We start from the raw sequence: 20803 nt of genomic DNA on the forward strand, positions 1-20803 counted from the left end.
GGACGATCTTTCCATGGAGGGATTTATCATGAGGGAAGAGAATTTCCATGAAGGGGGCACAGGATTTTCTAGTATTATTTATAAAAGTAATGAGAAAATAAATATTTTTTTTCAACTGGAAGTAATGACCAGTATTAAAAATTAAAACGAACATAAAATATTAGGTATATAGCGGGGTTCGTCTCCCCCAGAATACCTTGCTCTTTATGCTAAATAATTTTTAGTAATTTTAACTATTTATTCTACGGCCTTTGTGATTCAGGGGTCATTCTTAATGATTTGGGACAAAATTCAACCTTTAATGTAAAGAGCGAGATATTGGCGAAGAAGCAATGCATCAATAATAAAGTAATAAAAATACACAAATATAGAAGTTCCTTACGTAAGTTAATCCGTAAGGTATGTATGTTTATTACTAACAAAAACGTTTGTAAAAAAAAATCTAGTTGCATTTTTAGTTAACCAAAAATTAGAGGGCAACTAGGCCTCCTCCTCCATTTATTTTTTTTATCAAACGTCGCAAAAGCATAAGTGGGCTTTTAAGACTAATTCTTATTTCGATCAATAATGCAAGATATCATTGAATTTTTAGTTTTCTTTCTTCCTAGATTTATGGGCCTTAGATCCTTCAAGCCCTGGGCTTATTTGGCTTTTTACGGATGAAGCGGAGAGCGAACCAAACAATGAAACTGCGAGAAAAGGGGTTTTTCTTTCTACAGAGCTAGGGAAAGGGAGTTTTCGTTTGTTGGTGTGTTGGAAGTTTTGTCCATGAAATGCGCAGTTAAAACTGGGCTTTAGTCTTACCATATATTGGTCTCAGCCTTAGGGGAATACGTTTTGGAAATTAATAAAGTGATTACCATTCAAAAAAACCTCGGGATTTTTAAAGCAACAAAAAAAAAAAAACAGCATAATATTAAGGACTGTAATTCCAATAGTATCCTTGTAGCTAAAACGTTATGAAAACACTACTACCGTAATACCCCCGGACACTTTCATCATTTCATATAATCTTTCATAAATTTTAAAAACATTAAAAGGTGCTACGCTTAAGAGGACCTTTTTGCGTGAGATGGTGACTCGAAAAATAATTATAGGCGGTTTTCCTATGCCTGAGTGCAGTTTAAAAGTCTTGAAATTTCACTAGAAATATAGGTTGAAATAAAGAAGCTAAATGGACACAAGTAATGGCTAAATAACTTGTATTTTAAACATTCAATAAAATAAATGACGAGAATAGGTTTCTCTTAATTAGTAAAAACGAAAACTATTCACTTGTGAAAAAATCGCTTTGTTTCCTGAGAGGAAGAAAGAATCGGTCCCTTGGAACGATAGAATTGTGAAGCTTTTTCGTTTGGGGTTGAATCTGTCCATCTTCTTCCAAAAAAGGGAGACTTTTCTTGGGGATGCTTTGCTGAATCTGAATATTTCCGGTATGCATGATTACCCCTCACGTTTATTTTAGGAAATTTATTGGGTTGTCGCAATGGTGGTTGATTGTTCTTCCACCGAATTTTTGGGGTTAACAAAACGTTCCTACTGTTTTCAGACTTTGGTCTGTTTGGTTTACTGAATATTTTAAAGGGCTCTGTCTTTACAAAAATATGGTTTTTTATATTAGTGGAAGGGACGCAATCCTCTTTCAAACCTTGATTAGTATCTACAACTTTAGCATATAGTACGGGCTCGTTGGTTTCTAGCACATTAGCTTCTAAAGCTGTGCTATTTATGACCTTGGGTCTGACAGTAATTTTGTGGCTGGATTTTACATCAGTTACCTCGAGTAATTGGTTTTGCTCGAGCGTATCAATAGGTATCGATTCATCATTTCCATTGAACCAATTACTGTCAAAATTTTCCAAAAAAATTTCTTTCCAACCTGAACTAGGCCTAGGTAGCCCGGAAATATAAAGTGGTTTCTGTCCATATTTGTCTGTGTCAATTTCCCTGTTGACAATGTTTGACAAATTAAAAATTTTATTTGCCAATGTTTCAATAGTGTCTTTTGGATTCTGTTCTGTCCTAATTTTCTCAACTTCTTCTTTCAATTCATAGGGCTTTACGTCAACGTCATCTGTCTTAGGAGAATAATGTTCTTCTAGGACGCTAAGAAGCTTAGCTTCACCAACGCCACCAAATCCTTCCTCATGTAGACGGTAAAGAAGTATATCTTCGTTATCGTCAACGGGCACAACTAACCTTAGGTATGATGATTGTTTTCCATTTTTTTGTGTATCCCGTTTTAGTCTCGTAACAACCTTTCCTGGCCTCGTTTTACAAGTAATCTTTACTATCCCTATTACTGTTTTCTGGTCGTTTGCACTCTCATTTGGTTTTCTCATGAAATCCTGTGAGTTTTTTCCCGCCTCTATTAACGGTTTAACAGCAGCATTTGAAGAATTGCTAAATCCAGTTTGTGCATCCAGTTTAATGCTTAAATTATTGATTTTATTCAGTTCTTTACTAACATTTTCTTGTTGTCTTTCCTGAGAATGGACTGGAAGTTTTGTGTTTGCTGGTGGTTCTTTTTTCAGGTTTTTAACATTAAGATCTTTTATTTTTTTGGAATACTCAATAGCTTCCTTGCTTTTTCTACTCAAAATAGGTGAAGCTATATATTTCTGTTCATTATGGTTAATAATTTGACTATATTTTTGCCCTGTCTTAAAAGATGATTTCCCAAGTGACCCTTCAGGGTTGAATGCTACATTATTTCTTTGACTGGTTGGTCTTTCTTTATTCTGAACTTTTTGAGGAATCGGCTTGACTAAAATCTTGTCTACAGACCGGGAATTTGGCGCGATGTTCTGTTTTCTTTTCAATCGGATATGTGTTTGCCAAGTGATTTGATGTGATGGAACAGTCTTTTTTAGAATATGTCCATATTCCAAAGGAACAGATTTAGACTTTTTAATCGGTAAAACACTTAGTTCACTTCTATCTTCGCTTGATAAGAAGGCTCGATGTTTAATTTCAGATCTGCTCAGGTTTTTCACAATTTGATATTCCATGGTAAGGTTTTTATCTAAATTCATCTTCTGATCCATAGAAAGATGATTATAATTCCGTAACTTCTTGTTGACTCCAGCATAAAAATCAGGGGTGAGGTGCGACAGAACGATCGAAACCTGAAAAAAAATATATATAAATATACATTCAAGACGAACTTGGAAATTCTTGGGCTAGATTTTCTCATGGGCTGCCGTTCCATGGAAAACATGTGATTTTACAACAAGTCTATAGCTTTATCTTGGACCGAAATGACCACATGCTTTATACATTCAAGACGAACTTGGAAATTCTTGGGCTAGATTTTCTCATGGGCTGCCGTTCCATGGAAAACATGTGATTTTACAACAAGTCTATAGCTTTATCTTGCACCGAAATGACCACATGCTTTATACATTCAAGACGAACTTGGAAATTCTTGGGCTAGATTTTCTCATGGGCTGCCGTTCCATGGAAAACATGTGATTTTACAACAAGTCTATAGCTTTATCTTGCACCGAAATGACCACATGCTTATATCATTGAATTGATTAGTCCCAAATTCTTCCATGACCGCTCACGACTACGACTGCAACTACTTGCGACCGTGACTACATAAGACTGCAACTATTTGTGACTACAATTGTAACTAAGCGCAATTGTTTCGACTGCAACTACTTACGAATGCTCTTTATGACTTCGACCGCAACTTCAGTTTTCTCCTTAAGAACTTAAATTTTAACTTGCTATTAAAGCTTGGGCAACATTTTGCAACGAATTGAGTTATAGTTATACGATACAGCTTCAGATGAATACGAGGAACATTACTCAGACAATTGGATTGAAAATCTACATAATCTATGGGCTTTTATAAGGTCATTCTTACCCATCATGTTACAACCTTGAGCAAAGACAAATATTAATTGACACTCCCTTTCAACATGTGCTGACAGTTTTTACTTGATTTTCTTAGCCGTTTCTGAGGCATTGTGGATTTGCTCTTTTGACCACCTCGATGCACATAGTCTCTTTTCATTTAGTTGAACTTTATCCTCACCTCTCCCTAAAAGAATCAGATTAATAACCCAGCTAGTTTTGAAAAGTTGTAGATACAACCTTTTGAAAGCCTTGGATGCACGCAACGTGTTTTAATTTGGCCCAAAATCACCAGCAACATGGCCTGAAAGTTCAAAAGTAATTCACTTAAATTTTCCTGGGAATTGCACAGACCCCCTTTTGACAATCCGAATATAATATAGTGTCTTGATTAGTTTTACATCCCACATAACTTCCCTGATAGTTTCAACATAAGACTCTATTTTGTTCCTGAAATGTTACATCTAAGGCATTTCGACAATCAGGGCGCGCCTTAACTTTTTTGAATTAATTCATTAATTGTAGCAGTAGTAGTAGCAGTAGCATTTGCAGTCGCAATCGTAACAGTCCTGTTATTTTTGAAGTAGTACAGTAGAAGTAGTATTTTTTAACGTTATAGAAGAGAAAACGCTTCGAATGCATTTTTGTTTTCAGTACGGCGCATGTGAAGTTTTGATATTTAAGAGACATAAAAAGATAAAGGGAGCGTTCCCACTATTCTTACTTGCGATATGTTCTGTTTGTTTTAAGTTTTAGTTAATTTTTTTTGTAATTTATTTTCGTTTTGGGTTTCATTTCTTATTTGATAGTGCTTTTTGCTCGTTTTACTATTTGTTTTAATGTACCTCTTTACTTTTCTTGAATAACTCCTTTTGTGAAAAAAGTCTTTTTTTAATTATTCGACAAAAGTAACCAGTTCTTCGATAAAAAAAGTATCCTCACTAAAGAAGACTATTTAAATAATGACTGCGCTGGCCCTAATTCATTTTAATGGTACTAAAGGAGTTATCATATCTCCTTGAAATTTGTTGCAATAAATTCATGGATTTCTGAAATTTTGCTGCTGATGATATGTGATTATGAAAAGAATTTCTTTGTCTGGAAAGACACTATTCTCTGTCCTATTCTCACGGCAAGAGAACGATCGATAAAACATATTGTATAGCCTTATTCAAATTTTAATTTATTTTTAAACAATCAAATTTCAGAGTGTTATGAGCAAAATAGGGAGGAATTTATGTCACTGGGTCCAAGGCCATGCCTATGGAATACCAAAACTGACACTGGTCGTTTTCCAAGCATAATATTCTGAGAAATATACGATTTTTGGTTATTTGACGCTTAAATGGACACTTTTCTGGGTTGACCCTTCCCCGCTTAAAATTAAAATACTGGGCATAGGCATACCCTCGTCTTTTTCTATTATTGTAAGGATTGTAATTCACTGACAAATTTATTACTCGAAATTTTTCTCCTCAAAGTCTCCTTTTACTGTCAATTCAAAATATAAAATACAATAAAAACTAAAAAAGCCTTGATTTGAGGTTCTAATATTAAATTTCCCTTTAGTTTTCTTATTATAAGCAGAAGACTGAGCTAATAGCTTCTGAGGGTAATGAACATTGAAGTGCTTAGGTTTGAAAAAAATTAGTACGACACGGTTGACATTTGAACTAAGTAAAATTCTTAGAAAATTATCGGTAGAATTTTTACCGATTTTATCATCGATATTGTATTTCAAGCGTAATTCGGTTTTAAGGTAAAATCTTTGCATTATATACTTAAATACTAAGGTTATTTCCAAAAAATAGGCAACTGAAGACACAGTTCAGGGGACACATACCTCAAAAAATCACTTTTCAAGAATAATTTACTTTTACATTGATGTAAAATTCTATTTCTATTTCTGGTAAATATATAGGGGTTGACTACTTCTGAAGAAACAAGACTAAAAAACAAGTATCTTTGCATTCCTTATTTTACGCTATTTTCTAACATTGTGGTTGCTTTTCTGACAATGAATACCCCACTCTCCATTTTCTTGACTGTCCCAGGTATACCCACAGTAATATATAAAAAACTAAAAGAAAATACCAAAACAGTGAAGTTCTTACTTTATCATATGCACTCATATTTCCTTCCATTGTTATCCACTATTTAAATCGTGTCAAATAATATTTTATCTATACTTCGTTGTAATCACGACGAAACTACCGATATCCCTTTGAACCGATATCACGAGATGAAATTAATAGACAAAATATATTTGGGCTATTGGGTGAAATGCAAGAAAAGCGACCATGATACTCGGAAATAGCATAAAATAAGGAATCTAACGGTACTAATTTTGTTTGATTAGTATGTTTCCTTCAGAAGTGGCCAACCAATATATATTTACCCAACTTCTTATAAAATGTAAGTGGCAATAAAATTCCAGATTTAACTTTAGGGTAATGAGAATTAACTGTTCTTACGGTGCATAGAAATAATGACAAATATCTCTTTTTGAAGATCATAATGAACTTAAAACTATATATATATATATCTATAAATCCAGTAATTCACTAAAATAAATATTTGATTCGCTGCTCCGCAATTTTTTGCAATAGTTTATCGGTTTCATGTAATGTTTTTCACGACATTTAAAACAGACGAACACACATCAATAAAAGTTTATTGGTCATATTCAAGTCTTCTTAATCCTACTGCCACATATTTATAAGAAAATGAGGCATTATGTCTCTACTCTTTTTATCTATGAAGTTCATGAATGGGCACTATTTCTCCTAGGTGAATGGATGGTTGAGTAGGGTTAAGGCCTCGTTCAAGTGCTTATCCATCTTAAAAGCTAAAGTTGAAATAAGTTTTACTCACCTAATAATTACCTTTAACGCAATATAACATTCACGCTATTTATAAGCAAAGCTACCTTCCCTGAGAAGTAGCTGTCGACGTTCTTGAAAAGGGGGGGGGAGGGTGAAATTCCAAATAAAATTTAACACGAAAGACCCCCAAAAAGTCTTTTAAGGCTTTGAGTTTAAAATTGAATTTTTCAATCATGCGGAACCCAGCCCTCAATGACGTACCTGTCAACATATATAAACATTACCTCTTTGATGGGACATAAGAAAGCATGCGGATGGAAGAAAAAAGGGGACTATTCCTTAAAGTGATAATAACAAAACTCCAAGTATTCTGCCATTTGTAAATCATAATTGGTTGAGTAGTAGGAGTATTTAGAACACAAGTAGCCGGGAAATTGATTTCCCATGCGTATGGTGTTTTATCATCCTTGACACACATTTGTGAACAAGATTTGCTGAAACAGCTTTAAATGACAAATCCTTCTTACTGGACATTTTTTTTTGAAAACATGGCAACCATGAATAATTTCAATTTCAAAATTTGCTAAAATTACACAAAAAATTTTAACTTTTATATAAGAAAATTGCAATGTGTTTTTACTTTTCTTGATTTTGTCACCGTTGATTTATTTTAGCGGTACACGCGTTGAAACAAGACTGATGAATGACAAATATATAGCTAGGGCTTTATACTTTCACATTAGGGGGAGGGGGGTAAAGTATAGTCGAAGCACTTTTAAAATGTGTTAACTACAATTTTTCTGCATATTATGAAGTAAAGATTGTTTTTTTTATCATGTTTCCTTTTCAATAGCCCCAATTGTAGGCTAATACCAACATCTATAAGATATGGTTGTTATGTCAGCCAAACTTGATAGAAACTAATAATATGTGTTCTTCCTGTGTAATTCAGTGGTTCAGGATTGATCCAACTTTTGTGGTAGTAACAGGTCCCTGGATTCTAGTCGTAGAGACATCTACCTAGGATTGTCGGACCTCCTTTGCTGAGAAGCGCCGGCTATTGTCTTATCTAAGAACTTTTCGGGTTTCGGACCATTTTGACCTCTATATGAGGAGGGGGGTAAGGTGGAATCTTTAAGTCCATGTCATCAGCACATTTCCCGGGAAAAACATCCCAACCAAAATTGATTGGGATTAAGAGATACGCTCCTAGTTATGTCATAGAAAGGGCATATTTCGGGTATTGAACTTTTTTCCATTTTTCTTTGCCCAGCAAATCTACCATTTTCTCAAATGAAACAAAATTTAGCACTTCTTGTGAATTTTAGACCTTCTCAAGGAGGAGAGGGGTGGGATTAATCGCCACTCTTTTGTTTTTTCTTTCTCCTTGTGTGAACATAAAACGTTACATTAGAGGTGAAATCAAAGAACGTGAAATATATTGCAGTGGCAGCTGACAAGCAGCGTTGAGAGTAAGTATTACGAGACTAGCAAAAAGCTGGGAAGGCTTTTCAGAGTAACTATGGAGCTTGTTGAAAATCTTATACAGGTATTTGTAAGGTCCAGTTTAACCTCGGTATAATTACTGTCGTTTTATCAGTTGCCTTTTTTGTATACTGTATTATTTCAATCATAACATTTTCGTTTGTACATACAATAAATCACGATTGCAGTGACAGCTGCAACCTAGGAAAGAATGACCCACACCCCAGAATAACCAAAAACTTGAAAATGCGCTAAAATAAGTGTGTTGTAAAAAACAAAAAATTTTTAGTTGTTTCAGGAACTGTATATACGCATCTATGCCTTGGGCCATCCAAAATCGAAAGGTGTTTTTCGCAAAATTGGTTTAGGGCTAAACTCAAATTTTGTGCCCAATAGGGCAAATAATCACTTTCTGGACAAACTTTCTTTTATATTTCAAAACCAGTTGTTTACTTTCATTTGCCTAGCTCATCTATGAAATGTCAAAGAAAGTCTGTCCATTGCGTGATTTTATAGCCTTATTTCGGCAGTTGAACTCCAAGAAATCATTCATTCTTAGACAATGCAAATAATACCGTTCCTGAACCAGGTTCAAACGGTAATTCTTCCTCATTTGACAGTTTTTTTCAAAAGTACTTTTAAATTTTTGGTTACTATGTGCTGGCCTTCGTTCTTTACTAAGTTGCGGTGCATGCCGCAACTATGATTTTGCACAGCGTGCTGCAAATTTCCCTTGTACGACAAAATAAACGACAAAATACGACACTAGTTATGCACTAATACACCAACAGTTTATGCACTAGTTAATAAAATATTTCAGTGGAATGTTTACAAACTTTTTTTTCTGAAATTCAACATGATGAACTTTATAATTTGTAGTTTAGATCATTATCAACACCCATAAAATAAGATCAAGTGATTGATGGTTCCTCTAAGCTAACGAAATGAAGAAGCGAATCTGTATCCAGGATAAAAAAATATATAAAGAAGATTCAGTTTTATAATCCTCAATTCCAAACCTGCAGCCCAGAGCGTAGCCAAAGTAAACCAGAATAGAGCTCAGAGAGCTCTGGACTCGGAGGATATGGAGAGCAGGTCAAGGAAAATCGCATTGAATGATTTTGAAAGGAGCGGAAATGACATATAACTTATGTGTCCAATGAGCTTCCTTTTAAAGCAGCCAACAGACGGTTTTTCAGGGATAATTTCTCTCGGGGGACCATTCTAAATGCAGATAAAACCTCTTTTTATACTGCTGTTTAAAGTACTTGTAAACAATAGCCATTAAAATTTCATGTTCATCCGTTAAGTTTTAAATTTCCTCGTATAAAACAACTTTTGATTTGGCTCATAACCTTTGTGCTAAACACCAGCATGCTGTCCAAAATTGTGAAACTTCTCCAGCTGCAGCCAATCTTCTTCTACATGAGCGTATTATAGTGTGTCCCTAGTATTTAAATTTAACTCTTTGAAATCCAAGGATTTAAAAGCTACATCACTCAAGTACTATCGGGCCGAGATCTGAACTATGTCCAACAAATTTCCTTTGAATAATGGCGATTCTAATATTCAATATATCCCCTTTGTCTAATGGCTGAACTTTCATTATTTTGTATTTCATCAGAAGCTACATAACTACACAGAACGCATTTCTAATCTACTTTTTAGTTATATAAAATTCCAAAAACCAGGAGAAGTCCCCCCCCCCAATTTTGTATGCTTTTACTAATATCCCATGCACTTGGTTGCATTTGGGAGACGAATCGATCCCTCTCCCAAAGTGAAGTGATTGATTTCTTCAATCAACATGTTATTTTCTTTCTCAAGAAAATTTATTTCGCTTTTCAAATTCTCTAAATACGCCTTGCTTCTCTTTCTGTATTCCCTAGCAGCTTCTCTATTTCGTGTTTTTCTATGATTAGTAAATTTATTTTGCTGGATTCTTCTATTGAGATTCGTCACTTTATCATAGCTAGGATTTTTTCTTGGAGAAGTATCATCACTATGATCATAAATTACCTGAAAGTCTTTAGAAGACTCAGGTTCAACAGTACTTCCTTCCGAGTTCTGGAATTCGTTTATTCGCGTTATCTTGCAAGCACCGTCCAGACTTTCATCGTCAAAATTAAATCGGAAACTCCAAGCTGTGTTTGATGACATCGATCGTCCTTTTTTGTCTTGTGGTCCCTGTTCCAAGTCGCTCGACAACTGGTCGATCATAAAGTCTCTTCCTCTTGTAGTAACGCTCTTAGAATTCATGTGATTCATTATTAAATGTTCTGATGTCAGATACTGTAATTTGCCAAAGAATTCTTTAGTAATAGAAAAACCTGGTTTAATTTTATTTACCTCATCAGAAATTAAAAAATGGAAGTAGATCTAACGTTTTTTATACTGAAGGTAATTTTACAATTCATTTTTCTTTGTTCTACACTTTAAGCAAGGATTAAAAGTGATTTTTATTTTAAATAATAGCTATCTAGCCGTCATGATGACGTCATCGGTAGAGAACACTGCCTAGAATGTATGATTTGAAACAAGGTTCTTTGACGTCCGGAGCCCTATTTTTATTAGGGTTTTAGCGTTCAAAGCAACTAAAATGCCTTTTCTCGTGTTCATGACGAATGAAAAAAAAAAACAAAAAAAAACTGGAAATGAAGCAAGAAGTTAAAAATAAACTATGATTCTCAATTATAAATCAATAGCTTAAAAATTACCGTTACTTGACGCAAATTGGCAGCACCAATCGAATGAAAATATCATTCAGACTTACGCGTTGCATGGAACTCTATTCACTGCTGTTCGTTATTTACACTTTTTTTTGTGTACAGGGAGGGCGATAACGTACAGCTATTTTCTGAAAACGGATAATCTCTGAAAAGCAAGAACCGGACAAACAGGGAATTGCCTATTTCAGATAATAGTAGCACTTGTTGACAAAAGCAGAATTACGCGGGATCGTTAGGCCAATAGTGCATTCCGAGTATACTTGATGCGTTCCTGACAAGCTGAACTATGTTCAACTTCCACGCACTACCAACAAGTGATTAGATTACTGGTTGATTTCCTTATATTATGCTGAACTTGCTATCAGAATGTTAATCTTGGAAAAAAATACTTAAAAATTTTGATAAGATACTTGAAAAAAAAAAGATATTTACAGAAAATACGTAGAAGCAAATTAGAACCTTATTTAGGATGTAAGATTCTCAAGTAATGTTCTATCCATTAGAATTATCCATTTTTCTAGAGCATGTACGACCTTAAAATCTATAATAAAGAACTTCATGCGTGTTTCCCATAAACTGTGCTCAAACCGATGAAATATTATGCTTGAGTGTTCATCTTTGAGGGAAAAAGGGTTTGCTTGGATTGCCGGGTCTTTTAACCCTGGGAAGGTAGAATTATGACAGGTTCAAAACAAATTAATCCATTTTCGATTTTAACCTCATTTGAGCTCATGCCTGAAGACTTTGAAAAAAAAAAACACAAATGAGCGAAAGAAGGCGAAATACAAAAGATTTTTTTGGCGCAAAAGACTCCGGAACAGTTTCTATTCTGCACCAAACAAAATAAGCCTGTCATTTGGAAGATTGTATCCGAACATCAGTGGAGCAAACACTAGATTACAGCTTGTCAGCCCTACCCAAATACCATGTGGAATAACAACAATGAGTGGGCAATTTTTTAATTTGCAATTTGAGGCGGGGCAGACCCGACTGGGTCAGGGCTCAGGCCTTAAAGGTCGATTTCCTACACACCCCCAGCAGCTGAGCTTACATTGTCACACTATTGAGACCCACCCAAAACCAGGATCTGAATCTTGTCGATACCAGGACTGGAGCCTACGTCCCCAAGGTCATATGATTGCGAGTCCCAGTGTACCATCCACTCGGCTAAGGTGGCTCATGAATGGCCTCACAGTGGTCCTTCATCTCATCTCATAGTGATAAACACATTTCTGAATATATTTTATCAGATACACTATCGTTTGGAAGAGTAACCTTCAAATAAATGAAAATATGAATTTTCTTTTTTCCTTACCTTGCCAAATCACGAAATTTTATGATATGGATTGGAACCACCACATGATAGTACATGTTCAAACAGGCATTCATCTGAAAGAGCTTTCATCTACTGTCTGATGGTAAGAATTTTGAAAGGATTGTCACAACCCAGTGGCAGTAACACAGCAACAAAGATTGACATGCCAAAGAGAATCTTATGCTGTGAAAGGGTTAAGCTAGACTAATCAAGCCAGATACGTGAAAATTTGAAAAGAATAGACATGAGAATGATTACACATTACACGTCCTGTGGTGGCACAGTGGATTTGACCTTAGTTTGGTAATACGGGACCCAGAGATCGAATCACGCTACAGAAATGGACTGCAGGGCTGACGCAGGGACCTTAGTAGTCAAGAAGCGTCGTTAATTCTTAAATTACACATTACACAAATCTCGAAAATGTTCACTTAAACAACTCTATAAAACTCGCCTTGTAAATGACGTCATAGCTACGTCATGCAAGAGCCAAATGTCCGAGCACCGCCCAAGCAAAGCAAGATCTGTATTTGCGAGGGCCCAAGGCCCAAGTACAGTTCCAAAAGAAAGGCGTCGGTGGAGCAAGAAAGGGATCACTCAAGGGAAAAGAAGGCCATCCACGAAAGCCGAAGGCTTGAGCTGGAACCCACACCGGAAGGAGGGAGCGAAGAAAAGCCCAAGAATTCGGTAAAAGGGCAAAAGGCCTGGGCTTCCAGTCGTAGTGAGTGCCGGAGGGGGGGGCACTACGGCCGGAAGTTCTGTCCATTGGCTCATCAAATAACGGCATTTTGCCGTAGGCTCTCGCTCTTTTGTCATACATAATTTTTCTCAAACGTTAAATTTTACTAATTATGACGATTTTGTTTTCAATCAAAATGCAAATAATGACAAAGACTAGATCGAGCAGATTTGCCTAATGAAAGGGTTAAACAATAATTTAAAGTAACTAGAGCCACATGACTTATAAATTGATTAAAATTTACAAACCAACAGAATAGTAATTGCTTGTACCGCACAAAGTATGACATTACCTAGATGAACGAAAAAAAAAAAAAAAAAAAAAAAAAAAAAAAAAAAAAAAAAAAAAAAAAAAAAAACCACCTATAGCCAAATGCCTAAAAGCGGCGGCGGGTGCAGAGAACCTATTAACCATAAAACGAGATAGCTCTACGATAATGCATGTCAACCGTAGATGTCATTGATTACTTTTACTCAGACAATACAAAACCTTTCAAATCTTTCATACGAATGTACACGAATCAGCTAACGAAACCTACTTTTATTTTACTGATAAATATTGCTTAGGTCCTTAACAAAAACAAACGGTAATGTGGTCCTAGAAATTCCATTATCGAGTAAATATTTGAATACGAATTTCAGTTTATTAAATTAACAAATTAAAATCCTCAAATTTTGCAGCTTCTTACTTTCTTGGTGTCTTCATAGGAGTTTTCCCAGACACTTTCAGTTTTTTTGGGGGAGTAGAAGAAATATCACTCGTCAGCAAATCCGCTTCTTCAGTAGGTTCGTGATCTCCGTTCAAAGTGACTCTTCTCCTCTTCTTTTTCTTTGAAGAACTTGACGTAGAGATTTTTCCTTCTTCTTCTTCTTCACCTTGTTTTTCATTATAACCCTCCTTTATATTTGTCTCGTTTTTAGAGATTTTATCAGAGACTTTATTCTTCCTTTTTGCTGACGCTGACGGAGTGAAACTTTGAGGTGGGTTTTTATCTCCTTGCACATCATGTATTTCTTCAAGTTCCTTACTTTCTCTTATTTTCTTTTTATTTGGCTTAGAAGGAGTAACAGTAGAGTCCTCATCATTTAAGGTAACACTATTTGTGTATCTTGGCTTTTCATTCAACTCGTCAGCGTTGCCGTTCATGTCAGATGCTGTTTTAGTTTTAGTACTTTCTCCTTTATTTTTAGCTTTTTTCTTCAATTGCCGCTTTTTTATCTTCTTTTTATTCCTTTTCTCCTTCTCCCTTTGTGCTTTGGTTTTCCCTGTGGTTGCTGTATCTGGTGTGGCACTCTTACGATCCTCACTGGAAAAGAAATGTTATTATGTGTAAACATATACCTAGACAAGTTCTGTCAAACTGTCCCTCCTCTCCCATGAAATCTCAAAAACCATCGATCAAAGACATCGTCAAGTATGTGCAATTTTCCGTAAAAATGTGCATTTTTACAACAAGGAGCAAAGTTTCTCCGACAAAAAGAAAAAGGATTTATAGAGAAATTTCTATGTAGCCAACAAAGAAGTGAAGAAGGAATGGATAATAGAATCAATAAAGAGCTATCAATAAAGAGTGTCCACGAAGTATGGATACATGTGAATTATAAAGATTTATATTGAAGATTAAATTAAAAAAACAAGTTTTTTTTCCTAAAAATCAGGAGCAACATTAAACCGAACAGAGATATTTCGTATGTGAAAGGGGTAGCCCCATCCTAGTTTTTAGTGCTCTTAAAGAAGCTTCTTAGTGTTTTAATGAAACGACCCTTGTGTTTTAGGAGTCGTTCTTAGAGAATTGGGACGAAAATCAAACTTTAGCGTAAAGATCAAGGTGCTGAGGAAGGGACAAGCCCCCTCATATAAACAAGAATTTCTGTTCGTTTTAATTTTGTTCCTTACTTTCAGCTGAAAAAAAAACTTTTCTTTAAAATTTAATTTCTGACTGTTTTTTAAATAATGCCAGGAAATTCAGCTCCCCTCCAGCGAAAATTGCACCCCCCCCCCACGTCACACCAGATAACTCCATTCTCGTTGAATTTTCTCGACAGAAAATTCCTTGCGGGTGATACCATCGGAAAAGTTACTCCTAATACAGTTTCATTTGAAAAATACCTTAATTTCTAATAGTTTTTCAGATCATGCCCAAAATTCTCCTCCGTGGAAATTTTCCTCCGGGAATCCCCCCCCCCCAGTGGAAAGTTGCTCCCGCAGAAACTCCTCCATGGAAATTCCTCCCGCGGAAAATTTTCTCAGGAAAAAATTTTTTGTGTGGGAAATCCTTCTCCCCCAGATAGATCCTCTAGACAGTTCCAACCGGTTGAAACTTTTCCCCGTACGTAAAAATTAATCATGTAAAACTGTGTCGACAAAGAAAAAGTAAGAGAAATAAAAAGAACTTCGTATAGGAATTCCGAGGCAAACTGTCCCAGTGTAGAATTTCCACTCGAAAGTTCAACCCCCGCAAACTTGCCTCACCACTCAAGAGTACCACCTCAATTCTTTCTTTTTTAGACAGAGCCATCATTCGATTTGGGAACGAAAAATAACATAAATAAAATATCAGAATTTCATGTATTCACACTTTGCGGATACCCTGTATTTTATGGACAATTAATGCTCAGGTCACTAAAGTTAAATCGTGATCATGTATATCTTTTATTCAGATTCTTATTCCAATGACGACATTTATCGTAATTTGCTTGTCGGCTGGTATCAATGATTCCGTTTTGACTAACTTGCACTATGACAGCCAAGCACACGACATTTTGACACAACGGTGTGACACAAGGTTATACAAGTCGTTGCTAACTGCGTTAAACTTAATTAATGAAGTCCACACCCTCAACTATACCGAGGCAGTCCACAAAGGTAGCGAATGTAACTCGGGAAGCATTTTCTAACAAACAAAAACTGATGATTAAATAGTATTTTTGCTGATCAGCTTCCGTTAATGATCAAGTGCAGCCTATCTAAGTAATTTCTCTTTACTGCGGCATAGCAAACCCATGGGATGAATACCACTCAACCAAATAGTTTAGGGTAGAAATTAGTGATTAGTAACGAGTTACTTAGCCGAGTTAGTTTGCATTAAATTTCTTCTCTTTCCATTATCGCTAAGTTTATAGAGTTTCAATAAACTTTGTCAAAAAAAAAAAAAAAAAAAAAAAAAAAAAAAAAAAAAAAAAAAGATTCTTTGCGTTCATAAATGCGAACGTAAACGCGTAATATAAATCGTTAATTTCCCCTAACGTTGCTTTCACCAGAATTTTGCCCCTGCTTGGTTTTGGGGAAATTCAGGAAAACTTAACAAATTTGGGGACAATTAAAGCTTGACCTAAGTGGTCAGAGTTTTTTGGTATAGATGCATTGCTTCTATAACCTTAACGATTTTACACAGTTTGTGGGAACGGCAGCTATTGCTACTGATAGAGGTTTTACGCAATGGGCTAGGTAAGTCATAGAAATAATCTTTTTTTTTCTGCATATTTACCGATTAAAAGAGATAAATGAAATTTGAATATGGATTCAGCTTATGATATTACTAACAAAAAATAAACTTGCAAAATCCCAAAGCGATTAAATACAAAACCAAAAAGAATAGATACCAGAATAGAGAGTAGAGTAATATACAAAAATAATAACTAATTGCAAAGAAATGTATAAGAAAAAAAGGTAGAATAGCAGAACAGGGTAATACAAAGCCAATAACAATCCTTTGATTTTAGACTTCCCTTTTTAAGGTTGTTATGTCCTAAATTCTTTCTTTCTCAACGCGCAGGGCACAGTAAATTTTAAAAAAATCAATTTGTTATGAACAAACATTATAGTGATATAAAATATGCATAATGTGAGATACATAATAATGAACATTGATAATGACCTAGGTCGTATCCAGAGGCAACGGGCCAGGTTTGACCTCCCATTCAAAATTTCTGTCCAACTTTTAAAAACATAAAAAAGCATATAAGCCATATTTGATGAGTTTCTAAAAGTTTTTTTTGTAAAACGCTCTTAACCCCCCCCCCCCCGAACAAAAATCCAGGGTACGTTCTTGATAATGATACATTATTTTAAACATAGATTAATAGTACATGTATTTCAAATCTCACAATATTTTTTTTTTTTTATTTTAAACTCTGCCATTCATTGTTTAATACCGTCGTTGCGAATAATTCCAGAATTAACACTAAAATATTCCAACCAACTAATGGCATAGTAGGTGTATGCCGATACCCGCGTAAGAGCTAGAGAGGATATTCGAGGGATAATCAGACTTGAAATGAAAATATAAAATAGAAAAGTGAAAACACAAAATCATTGAAAATATATACAAAAAATACATCTGATGAAGACAGCCTAATAATTAATAATTTAGCATGGGTGTCCAGCTGAATTGAAAATTAATTTTAAATCCATCACGGATTCATAGATCACAAAATCACAAGTCGCATTAACTTGCACGATTGATTACGTGGTAAAATGAAAGTTAGGCTGGGAAGTGTGGCCTCATTTAGTAGTATTATTAGTATTTCAGTGTTTTTAGTATTTTAGTATATTAGTATTTTAGCACATTAGTATACTCATTTTAGTAGTATTTAGTAGTATTTGTATTAAACAATATATTTATCAGCTCAACTGTTTTCAAAAGGCATTCGATAAATAAAACGTCTGCATTCATTGGATGATTAAATTTGTTGTATTCTTAATTCCTTTCATGAAACACTATTTTATTGCAAAAATCATCAGAGCTTATTAAAAGCCGGAGTTTAATAAGAAAGTATTGATTCCTTCATTATCTTGTATCAATAACAATAGCCTGGGTAATTTACTTTGCTTATTATTCAGCCGAACGCACAAAATAGAAAGATTATTAATAAATCCTATCATCCCGACGTGGAATGAACGCACAGTAACAGATAAACAAGCGTAAGCGCTTATCTGGGATAAATACTTTCCCACACAGGCTCGCAAGATGTTTTTACTCCATGGCTGTCCCACACAAGCTTCTAGTCAAATTGACTGATTTTAAGATCTAACACCACAATAGTTTTACTAAGTACATGACGAACTTACCCAGAGAGCACTGGGGAGGGCTGGGGGTAAAGATTTACCAACAGCCTAATTATCAGAAATTAAACTTCAAAAATGTATATTAAAATGTTCACAATATAAATATTAGCACCTAGAGACGAGCCTGAGCCCCACTAATCAGGCTAGATCCTCCTGGCAAACAAAATATTAACCTTTAAAGCTTTGGACGTCTGCAACTCAGCTCCCCATAAATACAAAGGGCTAGCATAGCGAAACAAGCTCAATTTTATATTACTGATATCCTACCTTAACAGGGATGACTATTTCCTAAAAATTCGAAGGAAATTATGATCAGAACTGAATTACAGTATCGCCATAAAAAAGAGCAAATACAGATTGCCTAGGGATATTTTGTAACTTATTTTTGGCTGTGTATTGATCTGTTTTTTTTCCCTGACTCTCCTTCAAATTTTGAAAAAGTGAACATACAGTTAAATGCACAATCGATTCATGTCATCGCATCTCAAACCTTTTAAGATGGCAAGTACTTAATTATGTTATCAGTAATTAATTGATATATGCTATGCTTCTTCACTTTCTGAAGATTTTCTTCCAATAGTAGGATGCGCATTTTCTTTATTTTCATCTACATTTGCTTGAAACTTGTTGAATAAAAAATAAAAGGCCTTCCCTATAGGAGCGCTTAATTTCTTTCTGACCGACTGCTATTCGTATTCGTTTATTTAAAATAGCTATCATAGCATTCAAAAATGAACGCTAAATTACGCTACTGTTACAATCACAAAACACTTTTACAGTTCACTTGTTAAGTGTTCTTACGAAATATGGTACAAAGGAGTTTAGGAATCTGTTCGTACGGCACTTGACTGGTTCTAGTTTGTTGTAATGCCTAGTATGTCTGCTGATTGATGCGGATGGTGGAAGTATGGATCGGTGTTTCTCGTTTGTTAATAGTGATTTCCCAAATCTCATTATTAGCTCATGTCTTCGATCGAATAAGGTGGACAAATTCAAGAGCTCAAGGGCACTTTCGTAGCTGCTGAAACTAGTTCCAAGTATTATCCTAGTAGCCTCGCCTATAGGACCTTGCCCCACCACCTAAGGCTAAGTTACCTTGGTAAAATCATTCAAGAATTTCCAGAGTTTAAATTGATATGCATAAGGTTTTTCATGGTGCAATCTGATACGTTTCACAGTAAGTCAGGATATATCGTTAATTCACTATTTCACAGTCCTCAGGGTTTTGTTTTGTTCTTATTCTTTCTTTTTCTGTTTTAAGTTGGGCTCGAGTTGTGGATATGTAGCGGCAACGGATCTTAGTGGATCTAGAATTTAAGCCCATCCACCTTTCTATGCTAACTAGCTAAGGCTGAAGGTCAGGGATGCCATTCAAATGAAGCTAAGACTAGTTTGCGAGAGCTGATGGCCTGAGTTACCGCCATGGCACAACAAAGCCCTATTCAAAGGGTCTAAAAACCGAATCCGCTACGTAAAACGATCCCAAGAGGGGTTGTTAAAACGACCCCAAGTGGTCGACTAGTTTACAATAAAAAGAAAAAAAATGCATCCAGTCCTATGTCGGCCCGGAGGATGAATTGTGGATTTTTTTTAGTACTGTTATACTACGTTCTCCGAATCGGACAAAGCTGGCTTCATTGCCAAATCTGTTAATTAATAGAGATTAATTAATCTCTCCGTTTTATCTCCGTTTGATTATTATTATTATCATTTTGTAAGGTTAAGGTGGTTTTGCTTTCGGGGAGGAAGGGGGGAATTTATTAGATCTTGAAATGTTTTTATGAGGGATGTGGTTGTGTTGAAGAGTGAAGCGAGACCCGTAACGCTGACTGAGAGGAATTATTAAGTTTAAGGTACTCAACGTACGTTTTGCACAGAGAAGCGTAAATTATGTTTGTTTATATAATAAACCCCTGCTGAATCTAATATAACATTGCCTGGTGATACTTGGGCAAGCTTTGAATCCCCGCAGCCACAATGCAAATGCGGGGATTATTTGTAGTTGAGAAGAATCGCTAATTAATGTAAGAAAAGAAAAAATAGAACTGCACTTGCTATTAGGCTAACAATATAAGAAAGTAGAAGGAAGCTAAAAAAGCACCTTTTAGGTTTATTATATTGGACTCCTAATTGTGCAGATAGTTTAATGAATGAATCCCTCGAATCTTTGTTTACTGTGACCTTTTCTTGGTATTGTGACACTGCGTTCTCCAAATTCAACAAAATTGGCTTCATCTTTTCCACATTTTTCATTTTCGGCAAGATAGTATTCAATATGTCAAATGCTTCTGAATGCTCTTGCTTACAAAATTCAGCAATCAGGAACATCTGAAACGAGAAATAAGGCTTTATTTTAAGATTAAAGATTCATCAGGCGTTAATTTATTAAAGAGCTACGGGCTTCAAATGTATTTTCCAGTTTTCCTCCCATCACTCCGTATATATTAGATGGTCCTAGAAGCTTGGGCGGGAGTTCATCCATTGAAAATTGAAAGCTCTTGTACCCTTTGTAGGCACCGAATGTAAAAGAAAGGCAGTTAGCCTAGTTATTTTAACAATTAGTGACTGATTATTTAACAATTAGTGACAATTCAATGAATATGACTCGGCATGGGTAACCCAACACAGCTAGCTTTTAACAACACTTAAATGTAAACAAAGCCTACTCATAAAAAAGAAACGAAAAAAAATTACATACAAATGAAACTAAACGGTCATTAATTACTACAAGGGTGTGCACGGGACGCATGATTCAATAAGTCAAAGCATGATTTGTGTC

The 20803-nt window shown here is 35.3% G+C and overlaps 2 protein-coding genes across 2 annotated transcripts in view; both read right to left on the reverse strand.

Annotated features, from left to right (window-relative positions):
• Positions 1 to 1185: 1185 nt before the first annotated feature.
• LOC136026149 (uncharacterized) lies at positions 1186 to 6492 on the reverse strand. The gene is made up of 2 exons (XM_065702452.1): positions 6339 to 6492; positions 1186 to 3128 (listed from the first exon to the last, which is right to left on the reverse strand). Exons 1-2 carry the CDS (start codon positions 6378 to 6380, stop codon positions 1272 to 1274), a joined length of 1899 nt encoding a protein of 632 aa, XP_065558524.1. The 5' UTR covers positions 6381 to 6492; the 3' UTR covers positions 1186 to 1271.
• A 7088-nt stretch (positions 6493 to 13580) lies between these two features.
• The window catches only part of LOC136026150 (myb-binding protein 1A-like), a 91792-nt gene continuing 84569 nt past the window's right edge, over positions 13581 to 20803 (reverse strand). The window contains exons 16-17 of the mRNA XM_065702453.1: positions 20126 to 20352; positions 13581 to 14263 (exon numbers count right to left, since the gene is read on the reverse strand). Of these exons, the coding sequence (XP_065558525.1) occupies positions 13642 to 14263; positions 20126 to 20352 (849 nt within the window). The 3' untranslated portion in view covers positions 13581 to 13641. The remainder of the gene's footprint in view (positions 14264 to 20125; positions 20353 to 20803) is intronic.

The sequence above is a fragment of the Artemia franciscana genome, chromosome 4, assembly GCF_032884065.1.
Source record: "Artemia franciscana chromosome 4, ASM3288406v1, whole genome shotgun sequence".
NCBI lineage: Eukaryota > Metazoa > Arthropoda > Branchiopoda > Anostraca > Artemiidae > Artemia > Artemia franciscana.